General features: G+C 37.4%; 1 protein-coding gene across 5 annotated transcripts in view; it reads right to left on the bottom strand.

The window, feature by feature from the left end:
* Nucleotides 1-18178, bottom strand: part of sdk2b (sidekick cell adhesion molecule 2b) — a 320863-nt gene that overhangs the window by 67118 nt on the left and 235567 nt on the right. For all 5 annotated transcript variants that reach the window (XM_084135537.1, XM_084135534.1, XM_084135536.1 and 2 more), the window contains exons 3-4: nucleotides 7606-7712; nucleotides 4255-4402 (exon numbers count right to left, since the gene is read on the bottom strand). In XM_084135537.1, coding sequence (XP_083991663.1) covers nucleotides 4255-4402; nucleotides 7606-7712 — 255 coding nt within the window. The remainder of the gene's footprint in view (nucleotides 1-4254; nucleotides 4403-7605; nucleotides 7713-18178) is intronic.

Raw genomic sequence — 18178 nt, 5'->3', positions numbered from 1 at the left:
ATCACAATACGATAGAACAATAGATAGACAGACGGATGGATGGATGGATGGATGGATGGATGGATGGATAGATAGATAGATAGATAGATAGATAGATAGATAGATAGATAGATAGATAGATAGATAGATAGATAGATAGATAGATAGATAGATAACTAGAAAGAAAGAACGATCAAATGAAGGACCATACAAACAAACAAACAAACAAACGGAAAAAAAAAAACAGGACGATGGATGGATGGATGGATGGAAGGATACAATGACAGACAGACAGACAGACAGACAGACAGACAGATAAGAATGATCAAATGAATGACCTTACAAACAAACAAACAGATGGATGGATGGATGGATGGATGGATGGATGGATGAATCAACAGACAGAATGATCAAATGAATGACCATACAAACAAACAAACAAACAAACGGAAAATAAAAATATAAAAATATAGGGCGATGGATGGATGGATGGATGGATGGATGGAATGATACAAACACAGACAGACAGACAGACAAATAGATAGATAAATAGATAGATAGATAGATAGATAGATAGATAGATAGATAGATAGATAGATAGATAGATAGATAGATAGATCAAATGAATGACCATACACATAAACAAACAAACGGAAGAAAAAAACAGGACGATGGATGGATGGATGGAAGGATACAATGACAGACAGACAGACAGACAAGACAAGAATGATCAAACGAATGACCTTACAAACAAACAAACAAACAAACGGTTTGATGGATGGATGGATGGATGGATGGATGGATGGATGGATGGATGGATCAACAGACAGAATGATCAAATGAATGACCATACAAACAAACAAACAAACAAATGGAAAATAAAAAAATAAAAATATAGGACGATGGATGGATGGATGTATGGATGGATGGAAGAATGATCAAATGAATGACCTCACAAACAAACAAATGAACGGATAGATAGAGTCAGCTCTCGTGCATTCATTAATGGATAGATAGATAGATAGATAGATAGATAGATAGATAGATAGATAGATAGATAGATAGATAGATAGATAGATAGATAGATAGATAGATAGATAGATAGATAGATAGATAGAATGACCATACACACAAACAAACAAACGGAAAAAAAAAACAGGACGATGGATGGATGGATGGAAGGATACAATGACAGACAGACAGACTGACAAGAATGATCAAACGAATGACCTTACAAACAAACAAACAGTTTGATGGATGGATGGATGGATGGATGGATCAACAGACAGAATGATCAAATGAATGACCATACAAACAAACATACGGAAAATAAAAATATAAAAATATAGGACGATGGATGGATGTATGGATGGATGGAAGAATGATCAAATGAATGACCTCACAAACAAACAAATGAACGGATAGATAGAGTCAGCTCTCGTGCATTCATTAAAACCACCTCACTGCATCACAGACATCTATACAAACATTACAAAAAAGCAATATGGAAAAAAAGTGTTTCTTGGGTCAGATTATAAATGCCTGGGGCAAATTACATTACACTTACTGTCCACAAAAAAGCACTAAGTGGAATTTAATTTAAGAGAAATGGTTTGTTTACATATTGTATTGATTATGGCAGCAGTAATTCACTTAATGATGATCAAATGATGTAGAAAAGCATTTTATTTGGGCATACATCCAGATGCACATTGCCTGGACTGCATTGATGGAGTGATGCAGTAAAGTCCCTACATAGTATGCTAGATTGTGGAAGTCTTTCACAACCTACTGTAGCACTGAAACACCCTGCAAAATAGGGAATTTCGGTGTGCAAATTACATTAAGCACAAATTTGTATGCAGTGTCTGCTGTTACCTGATTTATTTCCTGACCTGACTTTAGAAAATAAACACTATGCTATCAGCTGCATCAAATCATTTTTAGTAAATTGAGTCTCCATAGAAACATTAGTTTATTTCATGAACGGTTTAGTAAGAAAATGCATGTTCAAAAACAATGTAATTATTACTAACCACATTTACAGTCAGTCATACAGGTTTTGGACAACATGAGTGCGAGTAAATGATGACAAAATGTTCTTTTTTGGGGGGGTGAACTATCATTTTAAGTGGTTCAGGCCAAATTAATTACAGATGTTTAATACTTAAGGTTAGAAGTTTGGAATAAACCATAACCAAAATGTCTATCTATATACAGTAGTGTTGCAATGCATGTGCTGTAATAATATAATAGTCTTAAATAAAATATATTTCACCCTCCCCTGATTTAATAAGTGGGCACATTGAATGCAAATACTGTCATGTTGTCTTTTAAAACAAGAATGCTATTCTATAATTCATACTTTTCATGTAACATAAACTTAACATAATTTGGCAAAATGTCAACAGCACGGTTAACACAAATTAGCACTGTAGGCGACTGAAAAGCGAAGTGCTGGAAAATGTCATTTTATCATCCACAGCGGCGCTCCTGTGTGCTAGAATTTGAAAGTGGCTGAAGGGAGGCAGGGTTGTGAGTGAAAATGGAGAAACACGTCTCTCTCTCTCTCTCTCAGGCATTGATTATCCTGCTCTTTTCTGGGCTGTGTGATTGCATGATTAGAGGGAAAAGAGACAGAGAGTGGATGAGAGCTGAGGGAGAAAGCTTTGTGCTTCTGAAAACTCTCCATTTCATGAACCTTGGGCCGCACAGCTTGTTTTCAGCAGAGCGAGGGCCACCAAAATGAGTACAATCTGACGAAAATAAAGAGCGAGAGTTTAGAATTCACCAATCTAGAGCAGACGGAGTCAGAATCGCCAGGACGCTCTCAGACAGACTAGCAGTCCTCCATGGGCGTCTCGGTCAATGTTACGCTTATTTCCATTTTTCACAGAGTCTTTGAAACTGCGACGGAGGTGCCAATGGCCTGATTAAAATTCAATTAAATGATTTTCCTGGAATAAATGTTATCAGCTCCACTCATTTGCACGAGGTAACCTTGGCTCAGAGCTAGAAACAGACGTTCATATGCAGAGCGAGGAATATAAGAGTGCAGGAAGGGGCAAAGGAAGGCAGAGAGAACATTACAGAAAATGGAAATACTTGGACACATCATTAAGAGTCTTATAATTCAAGAAAATTAGAAGAACGTTCTGATGGGACGTCATTTCGAACAAAATCAGGCCAAATTGATGTTCGTTTGGAGTTCGTTTTGGGAGTTTGAAACAGCTTGACAAAGCGAACTTTCCGGAAAAGTTCACTCCGGCTGGTAAACACCTTTGAACTCCCATTGGTCCATGGGGATTACGTAATAGGTAGGTGTGGCTCTGAGGCTCCGCCTTCTTTGACATGGAAATCTTCTCCCGTTCATTTCCTCTTTTGAGTCCATCGAGGTCAGACGTCCACGAGTGAAACACACAAACACACTGGAGAGCCGCTTTATAGTAGAAATCGAAATGCAATTCTAATTGAAAGCAATACTGAAACTGTTATTTTATTTTGACTGATAAAGATCAGAGCAATGAATATCTGCCATTTTAAAGTATAAAGGATCATATCTCTTCAGAAGACTTGCAGTATAGCGCACAAGTCATTATGGACTTTTATGACACTTTAATGGTGCTTTTTGAGCCTGGCAGTAAAAATCCACATCCAATTTTGTTATATTTTGATACAAACCCAAAATATTCACATTTACATTTGGTCAAGAATTGCATGGCTACTGAACATAAAATATATTCTAAATGGGTTTAATTATGTTTCATCCTTTAGTGCTTCGCTTTCAAAAAGGATACATACAAAATTACTTGATGCTACTTGATGATTACTTAGATAGATAGATAGATAGATAGATAGATAGATAGATAGATAGATAGATAGATAGATAGATAGATAGATAGATAGATAGATAGATAGATAGATAGATAGATAGATAGATAGATAGATAGATAGATAGATAGATAGTAACAAAAACAGGACTGCAGAAAGATGTTCAGCCTTTGCCTCCTCAGAACTCATAGAGGTTACTGAGAGAACTCATGCTAGCAAGTCAATAAATGCGTATACTATATGATGACAAACAAACACCTCCACAGGCTCATACACACATTCAGAAACACACCTGGAGGCAATATAACAGTGTGCGTATCTCCAGACTAGATGTACAGCTACAAAGTTTCCTCAAAAACAATCATGTACAATCAAACTGCTTGCGGAAAGGAAAAAGATAAAGACGGAATAGGAAAAAGGAACCCAACAGATTGAGAAACTCACATTCGACTGCTGGGAGGGATTTTGCGTCCATCTCTGAACCAGGTAACCTGTGGTTGAGGAAAACAGCGAATGCGAGGCGCCGGTATAACGGCTCCTTCTCCTTGGGATACGGCTTGGGCTCGTTCCCCATCCTCAAAACTTCCCATATCTGCAGACAAAAACAAAACAAAAGAGATAGCAAATGTGTTAAACTTATATTGTGCATATGTTAGCATTTAGCACACAACATCTGTGTACACACTGACTCATAACAGCACTAAAAATACAAACAGGACTTTCATTTCTGGTACAAGTGCCTACATCAGTGGATAATAACAGTTGCAGTGTTATTAACGTTTGTCGTTTTGCCAGAGACAGACACACTGCAGAATTTTCCAGGGTTTTCTAGTGTCTTTCACCATCTGCTTCAGCTGGGCAGCGTTTGACAGGCGTGCTCTGACACGGCGCCAGACATCGTCGTGGATGCCGTCGGATTGGGGATGATATGTTTCAGCTAGCTATCGGCCATGACAGTGACCAGAACTGACTCATCCGAACGGACATTCACCATGCGTTAAATCAGCAGTCATTCTTTTTTACACCCCTATCTGATTCAGCAGCATAAACGTCCTTGTTGCTTTAACACGGACACGAGTAGATAACTAAGCTTCCTGTAAATAAATAGATTTATTAGTTCTGGACAATCTTTGGTAACATCTTTACAATACTGCACACGGCAATAACAATCACTGGAAAAGAAGGTTTGTAGAGCAACTTTTACTCTCAACGTGTGTTTGGTAACACTTTATTTTGATGGTCCCTTTTGAACATTCCGTTGACTATAAGTAACTTTGCAACTATATGTCAACAAACTCTCATTAAAATATTCATAAACTGTCTGCTTAATTTCTGCCAACTCTTTATTTTGATGTCCTCCAACAGACATTCTACTGACTATAAGTAACTGTGCAACTACATGTCAACTTATTATAACCTTAACCCTACTACCAGTCTAATAATACTCTACTAACACTCTAATGAGAGTTAGTAGAGATGTATGTGCAATGTTACTTATAGTCAACAGAATGTGTTAAAGGGACCATCAAAAATAAAGTGAAACCGTGTGTTTTAAAAGCAAACAAAAATATTCAAAAGTCTAGAGTCTGTACAATTTTATTTTATTTTTTTAAATAAAGTCTCTTCTTCACAACGAACCTGCATTTATTTGATCAAAAACACAGTAAAAACAGTAATATTATAAAATATTATTATACCTGATGGCAAAGCTGAATTTTCAGCATCATTACTCCAGTCTTCAGTGTCACATGATCCTTCAGAAATCATTCTAATATTCTGATTTGGTGCTCAAGAAAAATGTCTTATTATTAATGTTGAAAATGTGTTTGCTGATTCGTTGATGAATAGAACAGCATTTATGTGACATAGAAATATTTTGAAACAGTATAAAGGTCTTTACTGCACTTTCACTCTCAACTGTTTTTAAAGGTTAGTACACCCAGAAATTAACATTTTCTCATCATTAACTCACGTCATTACTCTCGTCATTTCCCTGTAATATCGGAGGTCTAAGGCAGAATGTGAGAGGTTGAAAGAAAGTAATATGGGGTCGGAATCACATGATGGTGAATAAATGACAAAACTTTCACTTTTAGGTGAACTATTCCTTTTGCTAGCAAAGAAAGTTAGAAACGGACCCAATTTCGAGCTACACTGTGTGGAAGAGATTTAAAAATCAAAGGCAGCGTCTTTAATATCAAGAGCATTATTCATCAAAAAGCTAATTAAGGAAAACCACTTAAAAAATTATACAATATCCAGAATGGCAATGTCCTGCCTTTGATATCACAATGTCATTTCCTGTGTATTGACTCTTGTATTTGATTGCTCTCACTTCATCCTTCAAACGAAACGAAAGGTAATTGGATGTCAATTATTGCACAGGTGCTTGAAAGGGAAATGAGAAAAGCAAATAAGGTCTAAGTACTTCCATCTTGACCAGAAGTGAAGCACCTCCACATATCCTGAAATGAAAGGAGATAATAAGAAGCGATGGACCGATACATCAGCCGGGCTGATTAATTCGACAACAGTCGGCCATTTTAAGATTTTTACATATTCGCAGATGTGTTAGTTCCAATATGAAGGTGCTTGTGTCAATAATAAAATAATACAATTTTGAGTAAACAAAACACATTCAAAAGTCTGGGGGGTGATATAAAGATGTTTTTAAATGAAGTCTTCCAAAGCTGCATTTATTTGATCAACAAATATAGTAAAAGCATCCTTGCTCCAGTCTTCAGTGTCACATGACCCTTCAGAAATTATTCTAATATGCTGATTTGGTGATTAAGAAACATTTATTACTATTATTACTAATGTTGAAAACATTTGTGCTGATTCGTTGATGAATAGAAAGTTCAAAATAACCACAATTATTTGAAATAGAAATCTTTTGTAACATTAGAAATGTCTTTACTGTCACTTTTGATCAATTTATTAATTAAGGAGGCTTGTTTGAACTTAAATGTTCATTTAAATAGAGAGTATTTGAGCTTTTCTATCTGTAATCATTATAATCACACAATAACAGGCTAAAGTTAGTGTTTTAATAAAGCACAACTTTTCTCCAAGTATTTTTGTGTGCTGAGATATTTGTGATATTTAAAAACAAACATATTGAAAGAATTTACAGTGAATCTTGCGCAAATTTTGCTTAGGTTGCTTAGGCGAGCGAGGAGTTGAGTGATTACAGAGTTGCTTCACTCACATACTTTGAGAGAGAACTTCAATAATGACTGGACAGTAGGCAGTGAAACTTGAATCTGCCTTGAAACACCAGAGACTTGCCACTCGGTTCAAGCGCAGCAGCTGTTCCCCATGCTAAACAGATTATAAAACGGAGGAATGAATTAAATTCCGAGAGTGCGAAGTGATTCGTCCGCACAACCACATCAATCTAATGATGGAGTTAAAGTGGACCAGCTGTGGCATTGGATTTTAATGAAACACAGGTACGTCACCTTACCAACAGCTGCCATTCCTGAGACACGCGAACACACACACATGCTGAGTTTTCGTGTAGACATAATGATTTTTATACTGTACAAACTGTATATTCTATCCCCTTACACTAACCCTACCCCTAAACCAACCCATCACAGAAAACTTTCTGCATTTTTACATTTTAATTTAGTATGATTTATAAGCTGTTTTCCTCATGGGGACCAAAAAATGTCCCCACAAGGACAAGGATTTTGGATATTGCCATCTTTGTGGGGATATTTTGTCCCCATGTTGTAGGGTTTAACAGGCCACAGACACAATTTGACCGTCTATTACTATGTTACTCACATGCCACTTGGACTTCGGTTCTCCTCTGTAACAACGCTCCGACTCTGTTCCTCACAATACACCGATAGAAGCCAGCATGCGATCTGTCCAGAGAAGGTATCAAATACCTGTGAGGGATAAAACATAGAGGGTTTACTCTCCAAAACCACAATAAAGCATAATGTAATGCCAAACTGTCATTCATAAGCTTTTTATGTATATTTTATATGTACAAATGGCTCTCATTCATTCTGACACCGCCGTCCTTCGCAAACAGAACATCTCTGTAATTTGTCAAAACAGTCAGGCTCGCACAAGCACGGCAGAGAGCGTTTCCTTTTCATTTCCACATATGCTCCTTATCTTTTATGGAGGAACTCCTGAGAGAATATAAATACAGCTATAAAATATATTTTTTTCCTTATTCCCATCTCATTGTGATGACCTTGAATTCTTCTTTTTCAGTGCAGAATGCAAATGTCCTCACATTACCATCTTCCCCTCAGTAGGTGGCGCTCTAACATACACAGTGACTATGTGGAAGTAAAACAAGCTGCACCGGGTTATAGTGAGGCCTATGAGTGAGTAAATAGCACATGATTAGACCATGTCCCAACAGTTTTATGTTCCTCTGCACGAGTCCCTTGTTACTTTCATTATAGCCGGAATGACAGAGAAAACCAACTGAGACCACAGAACTGTTAATTACTTGCTTCTGTTGTTCATTTGTAAAAGGCTGAATCCCACAGCAAATGAATTAACAGCCATGAGATGAAACAAAGTTCCTCATATTTGACTGATAAAGATCAGAGCAATGAATATCTGCCATATAAAGGATCATATCTCTTCAGAAGACTTTCAGTATAGCGCACAAGTCATTATGGACTTTTATGACACTTTAATGGTGCTTTTTGAGCCTGGCAGTAAAAATCCACATCCAATTTTATTATATTTTGATACAAACCTACAAAACAACAAATTTACATTTGGTCAAGAATTGCATGGCTATTGAACAAAATATTTTCTAAATGGGTTTAATTACGTTTCATCCTTCAGTGCTTCGCTTTCAAAAAGGATACATACAAAATTACTTGATGCTGTACAGATAAGTTTTATACGTTGACCTGTTACATGCTTTAATACGAAACAAAACTATTAAAAAATAAAAGTAAAATACTAAATTTTGCAAGCAACATATACTACCGTTAAATAGTTTAGGTTAAGTGTGTTTTTTTAATTATTTTTTTAAGAAATTAACACTCATTTAGTAAGGGAACATTACATTGATCAAAAATGACAATCATGTCATTTTAAAATATAATTTTATAATTATATGTTTTAATAAAAATTACATTATGCAAAGTATTTATATTTCAAATAAATACTGTTCCTATTAACTATCTATTTATCAAAGAATCCTGAAACATGTATCATAGTTTCCACAAAAATATTAAGCAGCACAAAAGTTTTCAATTTTTATAATAATAATAATAAATATAGCTGCAAGCAGCAATTATCGGGGTTCAAGTACTTTAAGGCCTTTAAGCCAATGCGTAAAAAGGTTATGTTTTATTTAGCAAGCATGCAACCACATGGAAAAGACCATTTACCATAATAATCATAATCATAATCACAAAATAATAATGTTTCTTGAGCAGCAAATCAGCATATTAGAATGATTTCTGAAGGATCATGTGACACTGAAGTCTGGAGTAATGACGTGCTGCCATCACAGGAATATATTAAATATATTTAAATATAATTCAAAACTGTAATGATGTTTAATTTTATTGTGTGTGTGTGTGTGTGTGTGTGTGTGTGTGTGTGTGTGTGTGTGTGTGTGTGTGTGTGTGTGTGTGTGTGTGTGTGTGTGTGTGTGTGTGTGTGTGTGTGTGTGTGTGTGTGTTTAAAAATGAACAGACCCCAATCTTTTGATATTTCTATATACAGTGAGGAAAATAAGTATTTGAACACCCTGCTATTTTGCAAGTTCTCCCACTTGGAAATCATGGAGGGGTCTGAAATTGTCATCGTAGGTGCATGTCCACTGTGAGAGACATAATAAAAAATAAATAAAAAATCCAGAAATCACAATATATGATTTTTTTAACTATTTATTTGTATGATACAGCTGCAAATAAGTATTTGAACACCTGTCTATCAGCTAGAATTCTGATCCTCAAAGACCTGTTAGTCTGCCTTTAAAATGTCCACCTCCACTCCATTTATTATCCTAAATTAGATGCACCTGTTTGAGGTCGTTAGCTGCATAAAGACACCTGTCCACCCCATACAATCAGTAAGAATTCAACTACTAACATGGCCAAGACCAAAGAGCTGTCCAAAGACACTAGAGACAAAATTGTACACCTCCACAAGGCTGGAAAGGGCTACGGGGAAATTGCCAAGCAGCTTGGTGAAAAAAGGTCCACTGTTGGAGCAATCATTAGAAAATGGAAGAAGCTAAACATGACTGTCAATCTCCCTCGGACTGGGGCTCCATGCAAGATCTCACCTCGTGGGGTCTCAATGATCCTAAGAAAGGTGAGAAATCAGCCCAGAATTACACGGGAGGAGCTGGTCAATGACCTGAAAAGAGCTGGGACCACCGTTTCCAAGGTTACTGTTGGTAATACACTAAGACGTCATGGTTTGAAATCATGCATGGCACGGAAGGTTCCCCTGCTTAAACCAGCACATGTCAAGGCCCGTCTTAAGTTTGCCAATGACCATTTGGATGATCCAGAGGAGTCATGGGAGAAAGTCATGTGGTCAGATGAGACCAAAATAGAACTTTTTGGTCATAATTCCACTAAACGTGTTTGGAGGAAGAAGAATGATGAGTACCATCCCAAGAACACCATCCCTACTGTGAAGCATGGGGGTGGTAGCATCATGCTTTGGGGGTGTTTTTCTGCACATGGGACAGGGTGACTGCACTGTATTAAGGAGAGGATGACCGGGGCCATGTATTGCAAGATTTTGGGGAACAACCTCCTTCCCTCAGTTAGAGCATTGAAGATGGGTCGAGGCTGGGTCTTCCAACATGACAATGACCCGAAGCACACAGCCAGGATAACCAAGGAGTGACTCTGTAAGAAGTATATCAAGGTTCTGGCGTGGCCTAGCCAGTCTCCAGACCTAAACCCAATAGAGAATCTTTGGAGGGAGCTCAAACTCCGTGTTTCTCAGCGACAGCCCAGAAACCTGACTGATCTAGAGAAGATCTGTGTGGAGGAGTGGGCCAAAATCCCTCCTGCAGTGTGTGCAAACCTGGTGAAAAACTACAGGAAACGTTTGACCTCTGTAATTGCAAACAAAGGCTACTGTACCAAATATTAACATTGATTTTCTCAGGTGTTCAAATACTTATTTGCAGCTGTATCATACAAATAAATAGTTAAAAAATCATACATTGTGATTTCTGGATTTTTTTTTAATAGATTATGACTCTCACAGTGGACATGCACCTACGATGACAATTTCAGACCCCTCCATGATTTCTAAGAACTTGCAAAATAGCAGGGTGTTCAAATACTTATTTTCCTCACTGTAGTTAGTGGCTCAAAAAGTTCTGCTGTGAAACAAAGATGGCAAACTTTAAATCTCACACTTCCGGCCGAGCAGCCGCAGTTGAGATGAGCAGATTTCTTTTCTCTTCTGTATACACCAACTAAAACTTCATTACTTTAATTCACCTTTTATTGTGAAGTGGATGAAATCGGATCATCTTCCAGACATTTTAATTCAGATAGACCACATTTTCTTTCAGCCCGACTGACCTGATCTCAAATTAAAATGACCTGAAGGCCCATGGGCCACACATTACTGGACCGGAATGCTCTCCGACCTCCCGGATCAATGATGGAGGGAGATAAAACAATGAAACTGCACAGAAATGAGCGGGGTAGAGGGAAGGAATGCGAGAGGGAGATGAGGAAAACACTCCGCGTTTCGATCTAGATGCTTTAAAAAGCCATTGACCTCAGATGGCAATCAATACAAACAATGGAGTAGAGACAGTAAAGAGATCTGTACAGACGCAGAGAATGAGACTGAGAGACAGAGGCAGAGAGAGAACATAATGCCAAAAATAAGAAAAAAGAAAAAGACAACAAACTAAGAAATGAGGATGATAGAGAGATGGACACAGAAACACATGCAAACAGGAAGACAACAAGTGGACAGTGATTGACTAGCCAGGCGCTGTTAGAAGGTCAGTTGTGTGTTTTTTCAGTCAAGGCGTCAACATTATCTGTCACTCAAACTGCAGCTGTCTGAAGTAGCTTCTTATTTACAATGTAGTGCCATTTGTGTACAACCAATGTACACCAGAGGGGAAGGAGACAGACCAAATATGACAATGAATGGGAGAATTTGCAGAACTAAACAAGAATAAAAGTCCTGTCTTTACATCTTTAAAGAGCGTCATGTGTCATGTGATGTTTAATTTTATCAAAAGACAGTTTTTTTGATAAAATTAAACATCACATGACACATGATATAACAACATAACATAACACATCGTAACGTAACATAACATTATATATAATATCCCTACAGTGAATACAAAAAAATATAATTGTAACTAATTGTAATGATATATTATTATTAAAATTATTTTACACTCTTTACACAAAATCAAACAAATAAAATAATTGTTCAAATATTTTTACAAATCTTTTTTTTATTTTTTATATTGTGACCCAAATATTTTGGGGGTTTTATACCATTATAAATATTATCAATACTAACAAACTGCTTCACTGATGATTTTTTTTTTATAAAACTATACAATTTTAGCCTTTTCATGACACTTTTGTCTTCACCCTTACATTTTTATCAAATGCCTTAGAAGCTGAAAATATGGTAATCACAAATATATATATATATATATATATTCAAGTAACTTTCAAAATGAATGGTATTTTTTTTTAATAAATAAACTTTTTAATAAATCAATAGATCCCGACACAAAAATGTCCGTCACATAATTGACTCACTATCAAAAACGAGCACTATATAAACTCTCAGAGCAGACTACAGTTCACGAGAATAGAAGAGCTGTTAGTGCCTATTATCTGGTACCACACTGACTCCAGACCTGTAGTTTAACCTACCGCTAACTGTGAGAGACGAAAGATAGTGTGGGTGTGGAGGAATACAGCTGGAGTTTCAAAAGTGAGAGTGGATAGAGTGATAGGGCTTGAATGACGGGTGTCTTGTTAGAATGCAAGAGTTGAAGAGAGTTGTTATTAACAGACTATAATGAAATATCAAATGATATTAGCGATGAGGTTAGCGGGTTGCAGATCCTGCCAGGCATGGTAAATTGCTTCTTGTGTGAAGTATATTAGCGCTAATGGACTAATTAGAAAGTTTGGGGGCCTGGTGGGGGGTATAGCTTTTTAGTGTGATACAAAGCTTCACACATGCCCCGAAACATTTGGGCTGGCTTCACCCCTGCAGGCTGCACACGCTACATGAGCTAAACTCTACTAGATAAAGAGAGAAGGCTGTGATCTGATTAACAGGGTCCTAGTCATTGCTCACAAATATTATATAAGTTTATACAGGTAACGCTGTCATATCACTAGCCAATTTGGCGTGTTACTTATTATGTTTACGGTACTCACTTTACTGGGGAAGTTCACGTACGCCAAATCTGTGCAGATTTAGAACATGCACGTCACTATGCAACAAATAACGGCGCACTTGTTCATTTGCATTGAAGCAATAGCGAAGATTAAAAAGCATTTGGTTAACAGAAAATACATTGTTATTCTCCAACATCTTACAATTTTTTTTTCTTTTTTGTATGTTCATTGTACTGTATTGAGCTGTCCACCTAAGACACATTTTTGGTGAAAAGGATGAGGATGAAAGAGGAAGGGAGGAGATGGTTGGATGACAGGATTTTTTTTTGAATAAGAAATGAATGTATTAAATACAAATTTAATAATATATACTGTATAAGCTATGAGGTGGTTAATCTGGTTGTTAATTTATTTTCTTATTTGGCTCGTAGAAGTTCTGAATGGCCGGTAACTTAAAACTTTAGTAGCCATATTGGCCGGTGAGTGAAAAAGTTAATTTCAAACCCTGTGTATATATGAAGACTTCAGATGCAAAAGCCTCTAAGTGCCATCTGAAATTTTCTTCTAGAATGATCATTTTTATCAAGCTTGTATGTTTATGTTCAGTTATTTCACTTTAATGGCAATGAAAATTACCTATTAATTGTCATTAAAGTGAAATTACTGAACTTAAATATACAAGCTTGATAAAAATGCTCATTTTAAAAGAAAATTTCAAATGGCACTTAGAGGCTTTTGCATCTGAAGTCTTCATATATATTTCATCCCTTCAAACACATAAGTATTTATACACTACCGTTCAAAAGTTTGGAATTTTTTTTTAATGTTTTTGAAATAAGTTTCTCATGCTCACCAAGGCTGCATTTATTAGACCAAATATAATATTGTGATTTTTTTTTTTTTTTTTTTTTCAATTTAAAATAAGTTTGTTTCAAGATTCTTTGATGAGTTTAAGAAGTTTGAAGAACAACTTTCTTTTGAAATAGAAATCTTTTGTAACATTATAAATGTCTTTACCATCATTTTTAATCAATATAATAAAATATAATATAATAATGCATACTTAAAACCTCATACCTGTTAAGAACAGTGCAGAAATCAGAGATGAATTAGGCTGAATAAAAACCTAGAAGGAGGATTTATTTCCTCCAAACTTCATGATGTACTGAGTGTGCAATGATTTGTGGGTAAATTTCCCTCTGCACTCCCTGTAAGTTATGATCCCTGATGTCCTCTTGTTCCCTAAAACTTAGAATCTCACTTTAAATGGCCAAACACCCTGTAAAGTCCACTTGGGCACTATCACCGAACTGGACGCACCCGTATTCTGACAGATGGTGCTGTGGCTCTGAATTTAACCTTGCAGAGTTTCGTGAAGAATAAAGCAGCATATATTCAGGGTGACTTCCTCTCTATCTTCCTCTCGCCCGTTCCTTCTTTCTCTAATGAATATAATTAACCTTTAAAGAGCTGTGAGCTTGTGCAGCAGGTTGAGAGAGTCAGTAGGGGTCGGGGCTTCAGACATTGATTGATTGATGTTCCAGCCAACAGAGCGCAATGTCAGGTCCCCTTTAATTAGCCTTCCGTTAACGGAGAAGAGAAAAGAGCGAGATAGAGTGAGAAAGCACAGGAGCAAAAAAGTGTCAGACGAAGTTCAAACACCCCTGACTGAGACGGCTGACAAACAGACGTCCGTCTGTGCTGATGTTGCCTTGGTAAACCGTCGCTGTTGGATGAAGTGGTCGTCAGTCTCTCTGTGACTGGAGCAACTCAAATATGTCAAAGAAAAACTTTTCATTCAAAGAACTTGAGCATTGAACTACTTTGTTTCAATCGCCTGACTCCTGCCCACGGATTGTTATTTATGCTCTCAAACATGTTTTAACAACTCTATCTGGATAATTATTGAAAACTATCACTGGCCAGCATTTCTATAGGTCTCTTGAGATTATCAGACTGCCTTTATTGGATTAAATACATTTCTATCAGGGCATCAACAATGTTGTAAGACCCTGGAGAGGTTAAAGAACTCATCGGATATCCCTATAGGGAAATACTGAAAAGGCTTGAATGTGTACCAGAATAACTGAGGCTCAACTGCTTTATCAACCGTCAGCCTCACCACTTTCACTAATCATTAACAAAAATGTTGCATGAATCAGTCATTCTGTACAGTTATATTCAGTTTGGTTTCATTGTCACTGTCTTCTGTTAGCCTGTCTTACGCCTGCTAGACTGTTGGGATTTCAGCAATATACGATTATCACAAATCACACTGTATTTAATCTAATAAACTTGGGTACAACATGTACTGTTAGTAGACTGTACGATGATGACACCTATTGAACCGTAGGCTACGACAAAAGTTAGTATAGAAGAATAAAACATAATTAGCATGCACTAGTGGTAAACAAATAGAGCAAGGTGAATTGCACTTTACCAATTGTGGTTTTAATGTGCGCTGGAAAATAAGGAGGAAGCGAAAGGAGAATATGTTTTTTTAAGTTTTAGCGTCATGTTGCGTTGATAAATACGCTGTTTCATGCTGCATTTGTATTGGCTAGTCAGTAGACTGAGGTCGTAGCAGCAAACACACTGTGAGATGATCATGCTAAATTTCTCGACCAAAAAAAATCTCGACCAAACGAACAAGCAAAACATGTCAAAAGAACTCTTTATGTCTGGTTCAGATGACACGATTTTTTTGTCTGTTACGATAGTCACTGTGTCAGATTACACGATTTTGACTCCTAAAAATCTTGTCATGTTGTGACAAGAAACATGTCAGACTACACGTTGTTTTCCGACTAGTCATCGCGAGCCATCTCACACACTCATTCACTCGCACATATACACACGCTCACTCACATAGCCTACATGCACTCACACACGCATTCACTTTCTCTCTCTCTCACACACACACACACACACACACACACACACACTCACTCGCACATACACGCACTCTCTCTCACACACACACACATGCTCTCTCACTCACACACTCACTCACTCTCGCGCACACACAGTCACACACACTCGCTCACTCGCGAACACACACTCTCACTCATGCACTCTCCCTCACTCACTCACTCACTCGCGCGCTGTCGTCGTGGAGGACGTTAAAAAATTAAACATGCTAGTCTTTCTGTCTGATGTCGTGAAGCATCGCAGACGCTACGTAGGTTGTCGCCCACTATGACACACTATACGAGATGAAACGATCGAATCTTGCGTCCCGACGCCCGTTGTCGTTTGCGAATCCCCACGACACCCTACGTCAAACGGATCGTGCCAAAATCGGGCTAAAATCGTGTAATCTGAACCAGGCATTAGCGCCGCGCCACTTCCATGAAACACTTTAAATGATGTCAATCTCCATACGCTCTCAAAATAATTAAATAGTTGTATAAATATATGCATATTTTACAATAAACAACATATTTAAAGCAATAGTTTCACATTCATCCAGTGCCTATTGAGAAAGTGGATACTGTTGCACTCTTATAATTCTGTATTCAGCGCAACCAAATTCTGTCCAAATTGAGCTGTTGAATTTTAAAACCCATTCTCAATTCAGTTCTGAATTGCACACAACCCTGGCATGAACAGCATAGATGAACATATTCAACAATGTCTGTAAGGTCAGATTGCAACAATTTCATCGGGAGGTAACTGGAAACCAGATTATGGATGCACTCATGCATACACAGATACACCACCAGACACGCACACACACACAGTTACACTAAAAGAATGCTGGTTGGAAGTCTCATATTTCAGGTGCGGAAAAGAAACCATTAGCATTGTCTGGACTGAAAGCCCTTCTCAATAAGTGTGTCGGTATCCGGTCGCAGACATCCAGAAAGCGTCACAACAGAACACGCTAATGTCTGCATGAAAAAAGAAAACAACTGAACGCTTTTTCTGCTCCAGTGCTGTCTTTGACATTGCGTGGTTTCAGGCAAAAATAAAAAAAAGAATGAAAGGAAGGAAGAAAGCAGATCTTTTTTGTACAGGCCTACGCTGCAGGTGATTCAATTTGCTGGGAGCGAAACGCAACATCGGCTCGGAATGCAGGCGCTGTTACAGGAAACACTGATAACATCTGCTGCCTATAGAATAATCAGTGCATATAGTTGATGAATGACACAGCCTTTCAGTAACCAAACAACAGCGGTACTTGCTGTTTTGGGGACACTAATGGCGGGTATGTTGAAATAAGAAGAGGTTGTTTGCTTATACAAGACGTACTTGTGAAGGTCTGTTTATTTCGGTACTGGAGAAACACTGTCCACAGTTTATCTGACTAGGAGTCGATGACTTCAACGCAATTGATTTTAAACAAATCAATGACGTGATGTGTGAAATTATGAGAATTTAGATTAAAAGTTAACAGATTCAATCCTATCTAGTGCCTGCTACAGACTGTGTGATTTCAGCAATCCTATAAGATCATCACAAATCACACTGGATCTGTATCCGTATACATGTACTGTATGTAGACTGTACGATAGAAGAATAAAATGTCATCAGTATGCGGTATGGTAAACAAATAGAGCAAGATGAATTGCATTTTAGCAGTTTTGGTTTTTAACTGCAAAAAAGAGGAGGAAGTGAAAGAGGAGAATATGGACGTGGTCATGGCTAGGGAATTTAAGCTTTAGCGCCATGTTTCGTTGATAAACACGCTGTTTCATGTTGCATTTGTATTGGCTAGTCAGTATGTTGGTCGTATAGCAGCAAACACACTGTGAGATGATCATGCTAAATTTCAGGTTATTATCACAGGCTATCTTTGGTCGCAAGACAGTGACAACGGCCGTCTTTGATTGTATGACCCAGAACCTCCGCCACGATTGGTCTTCTTTCGTCTGGGACAGCCCAAAATCATACAATGTGTACCAGGCATAAATATGGTCATATAGTGACAATATACGTTTTTGCAAGGGGAGTAACCAAAAAATAAAAAATCCAACATTGGATCTCTAATTGGC

Source organism: Abramis brama (assembly GCF_963993115.1).
Source record: "Abramis brama genome assembly, chromosome: 14".
NCBI lineage: Eukaryota > Metazoa > Chordata > Actinopteri > Cypriniformes > Leuciscidae > Abramis > Abramis brama.
Note: the sequence above shows the minus strand (reverse complement) of the source record. Positions and strands in the feature narration are given on the sequence as shown.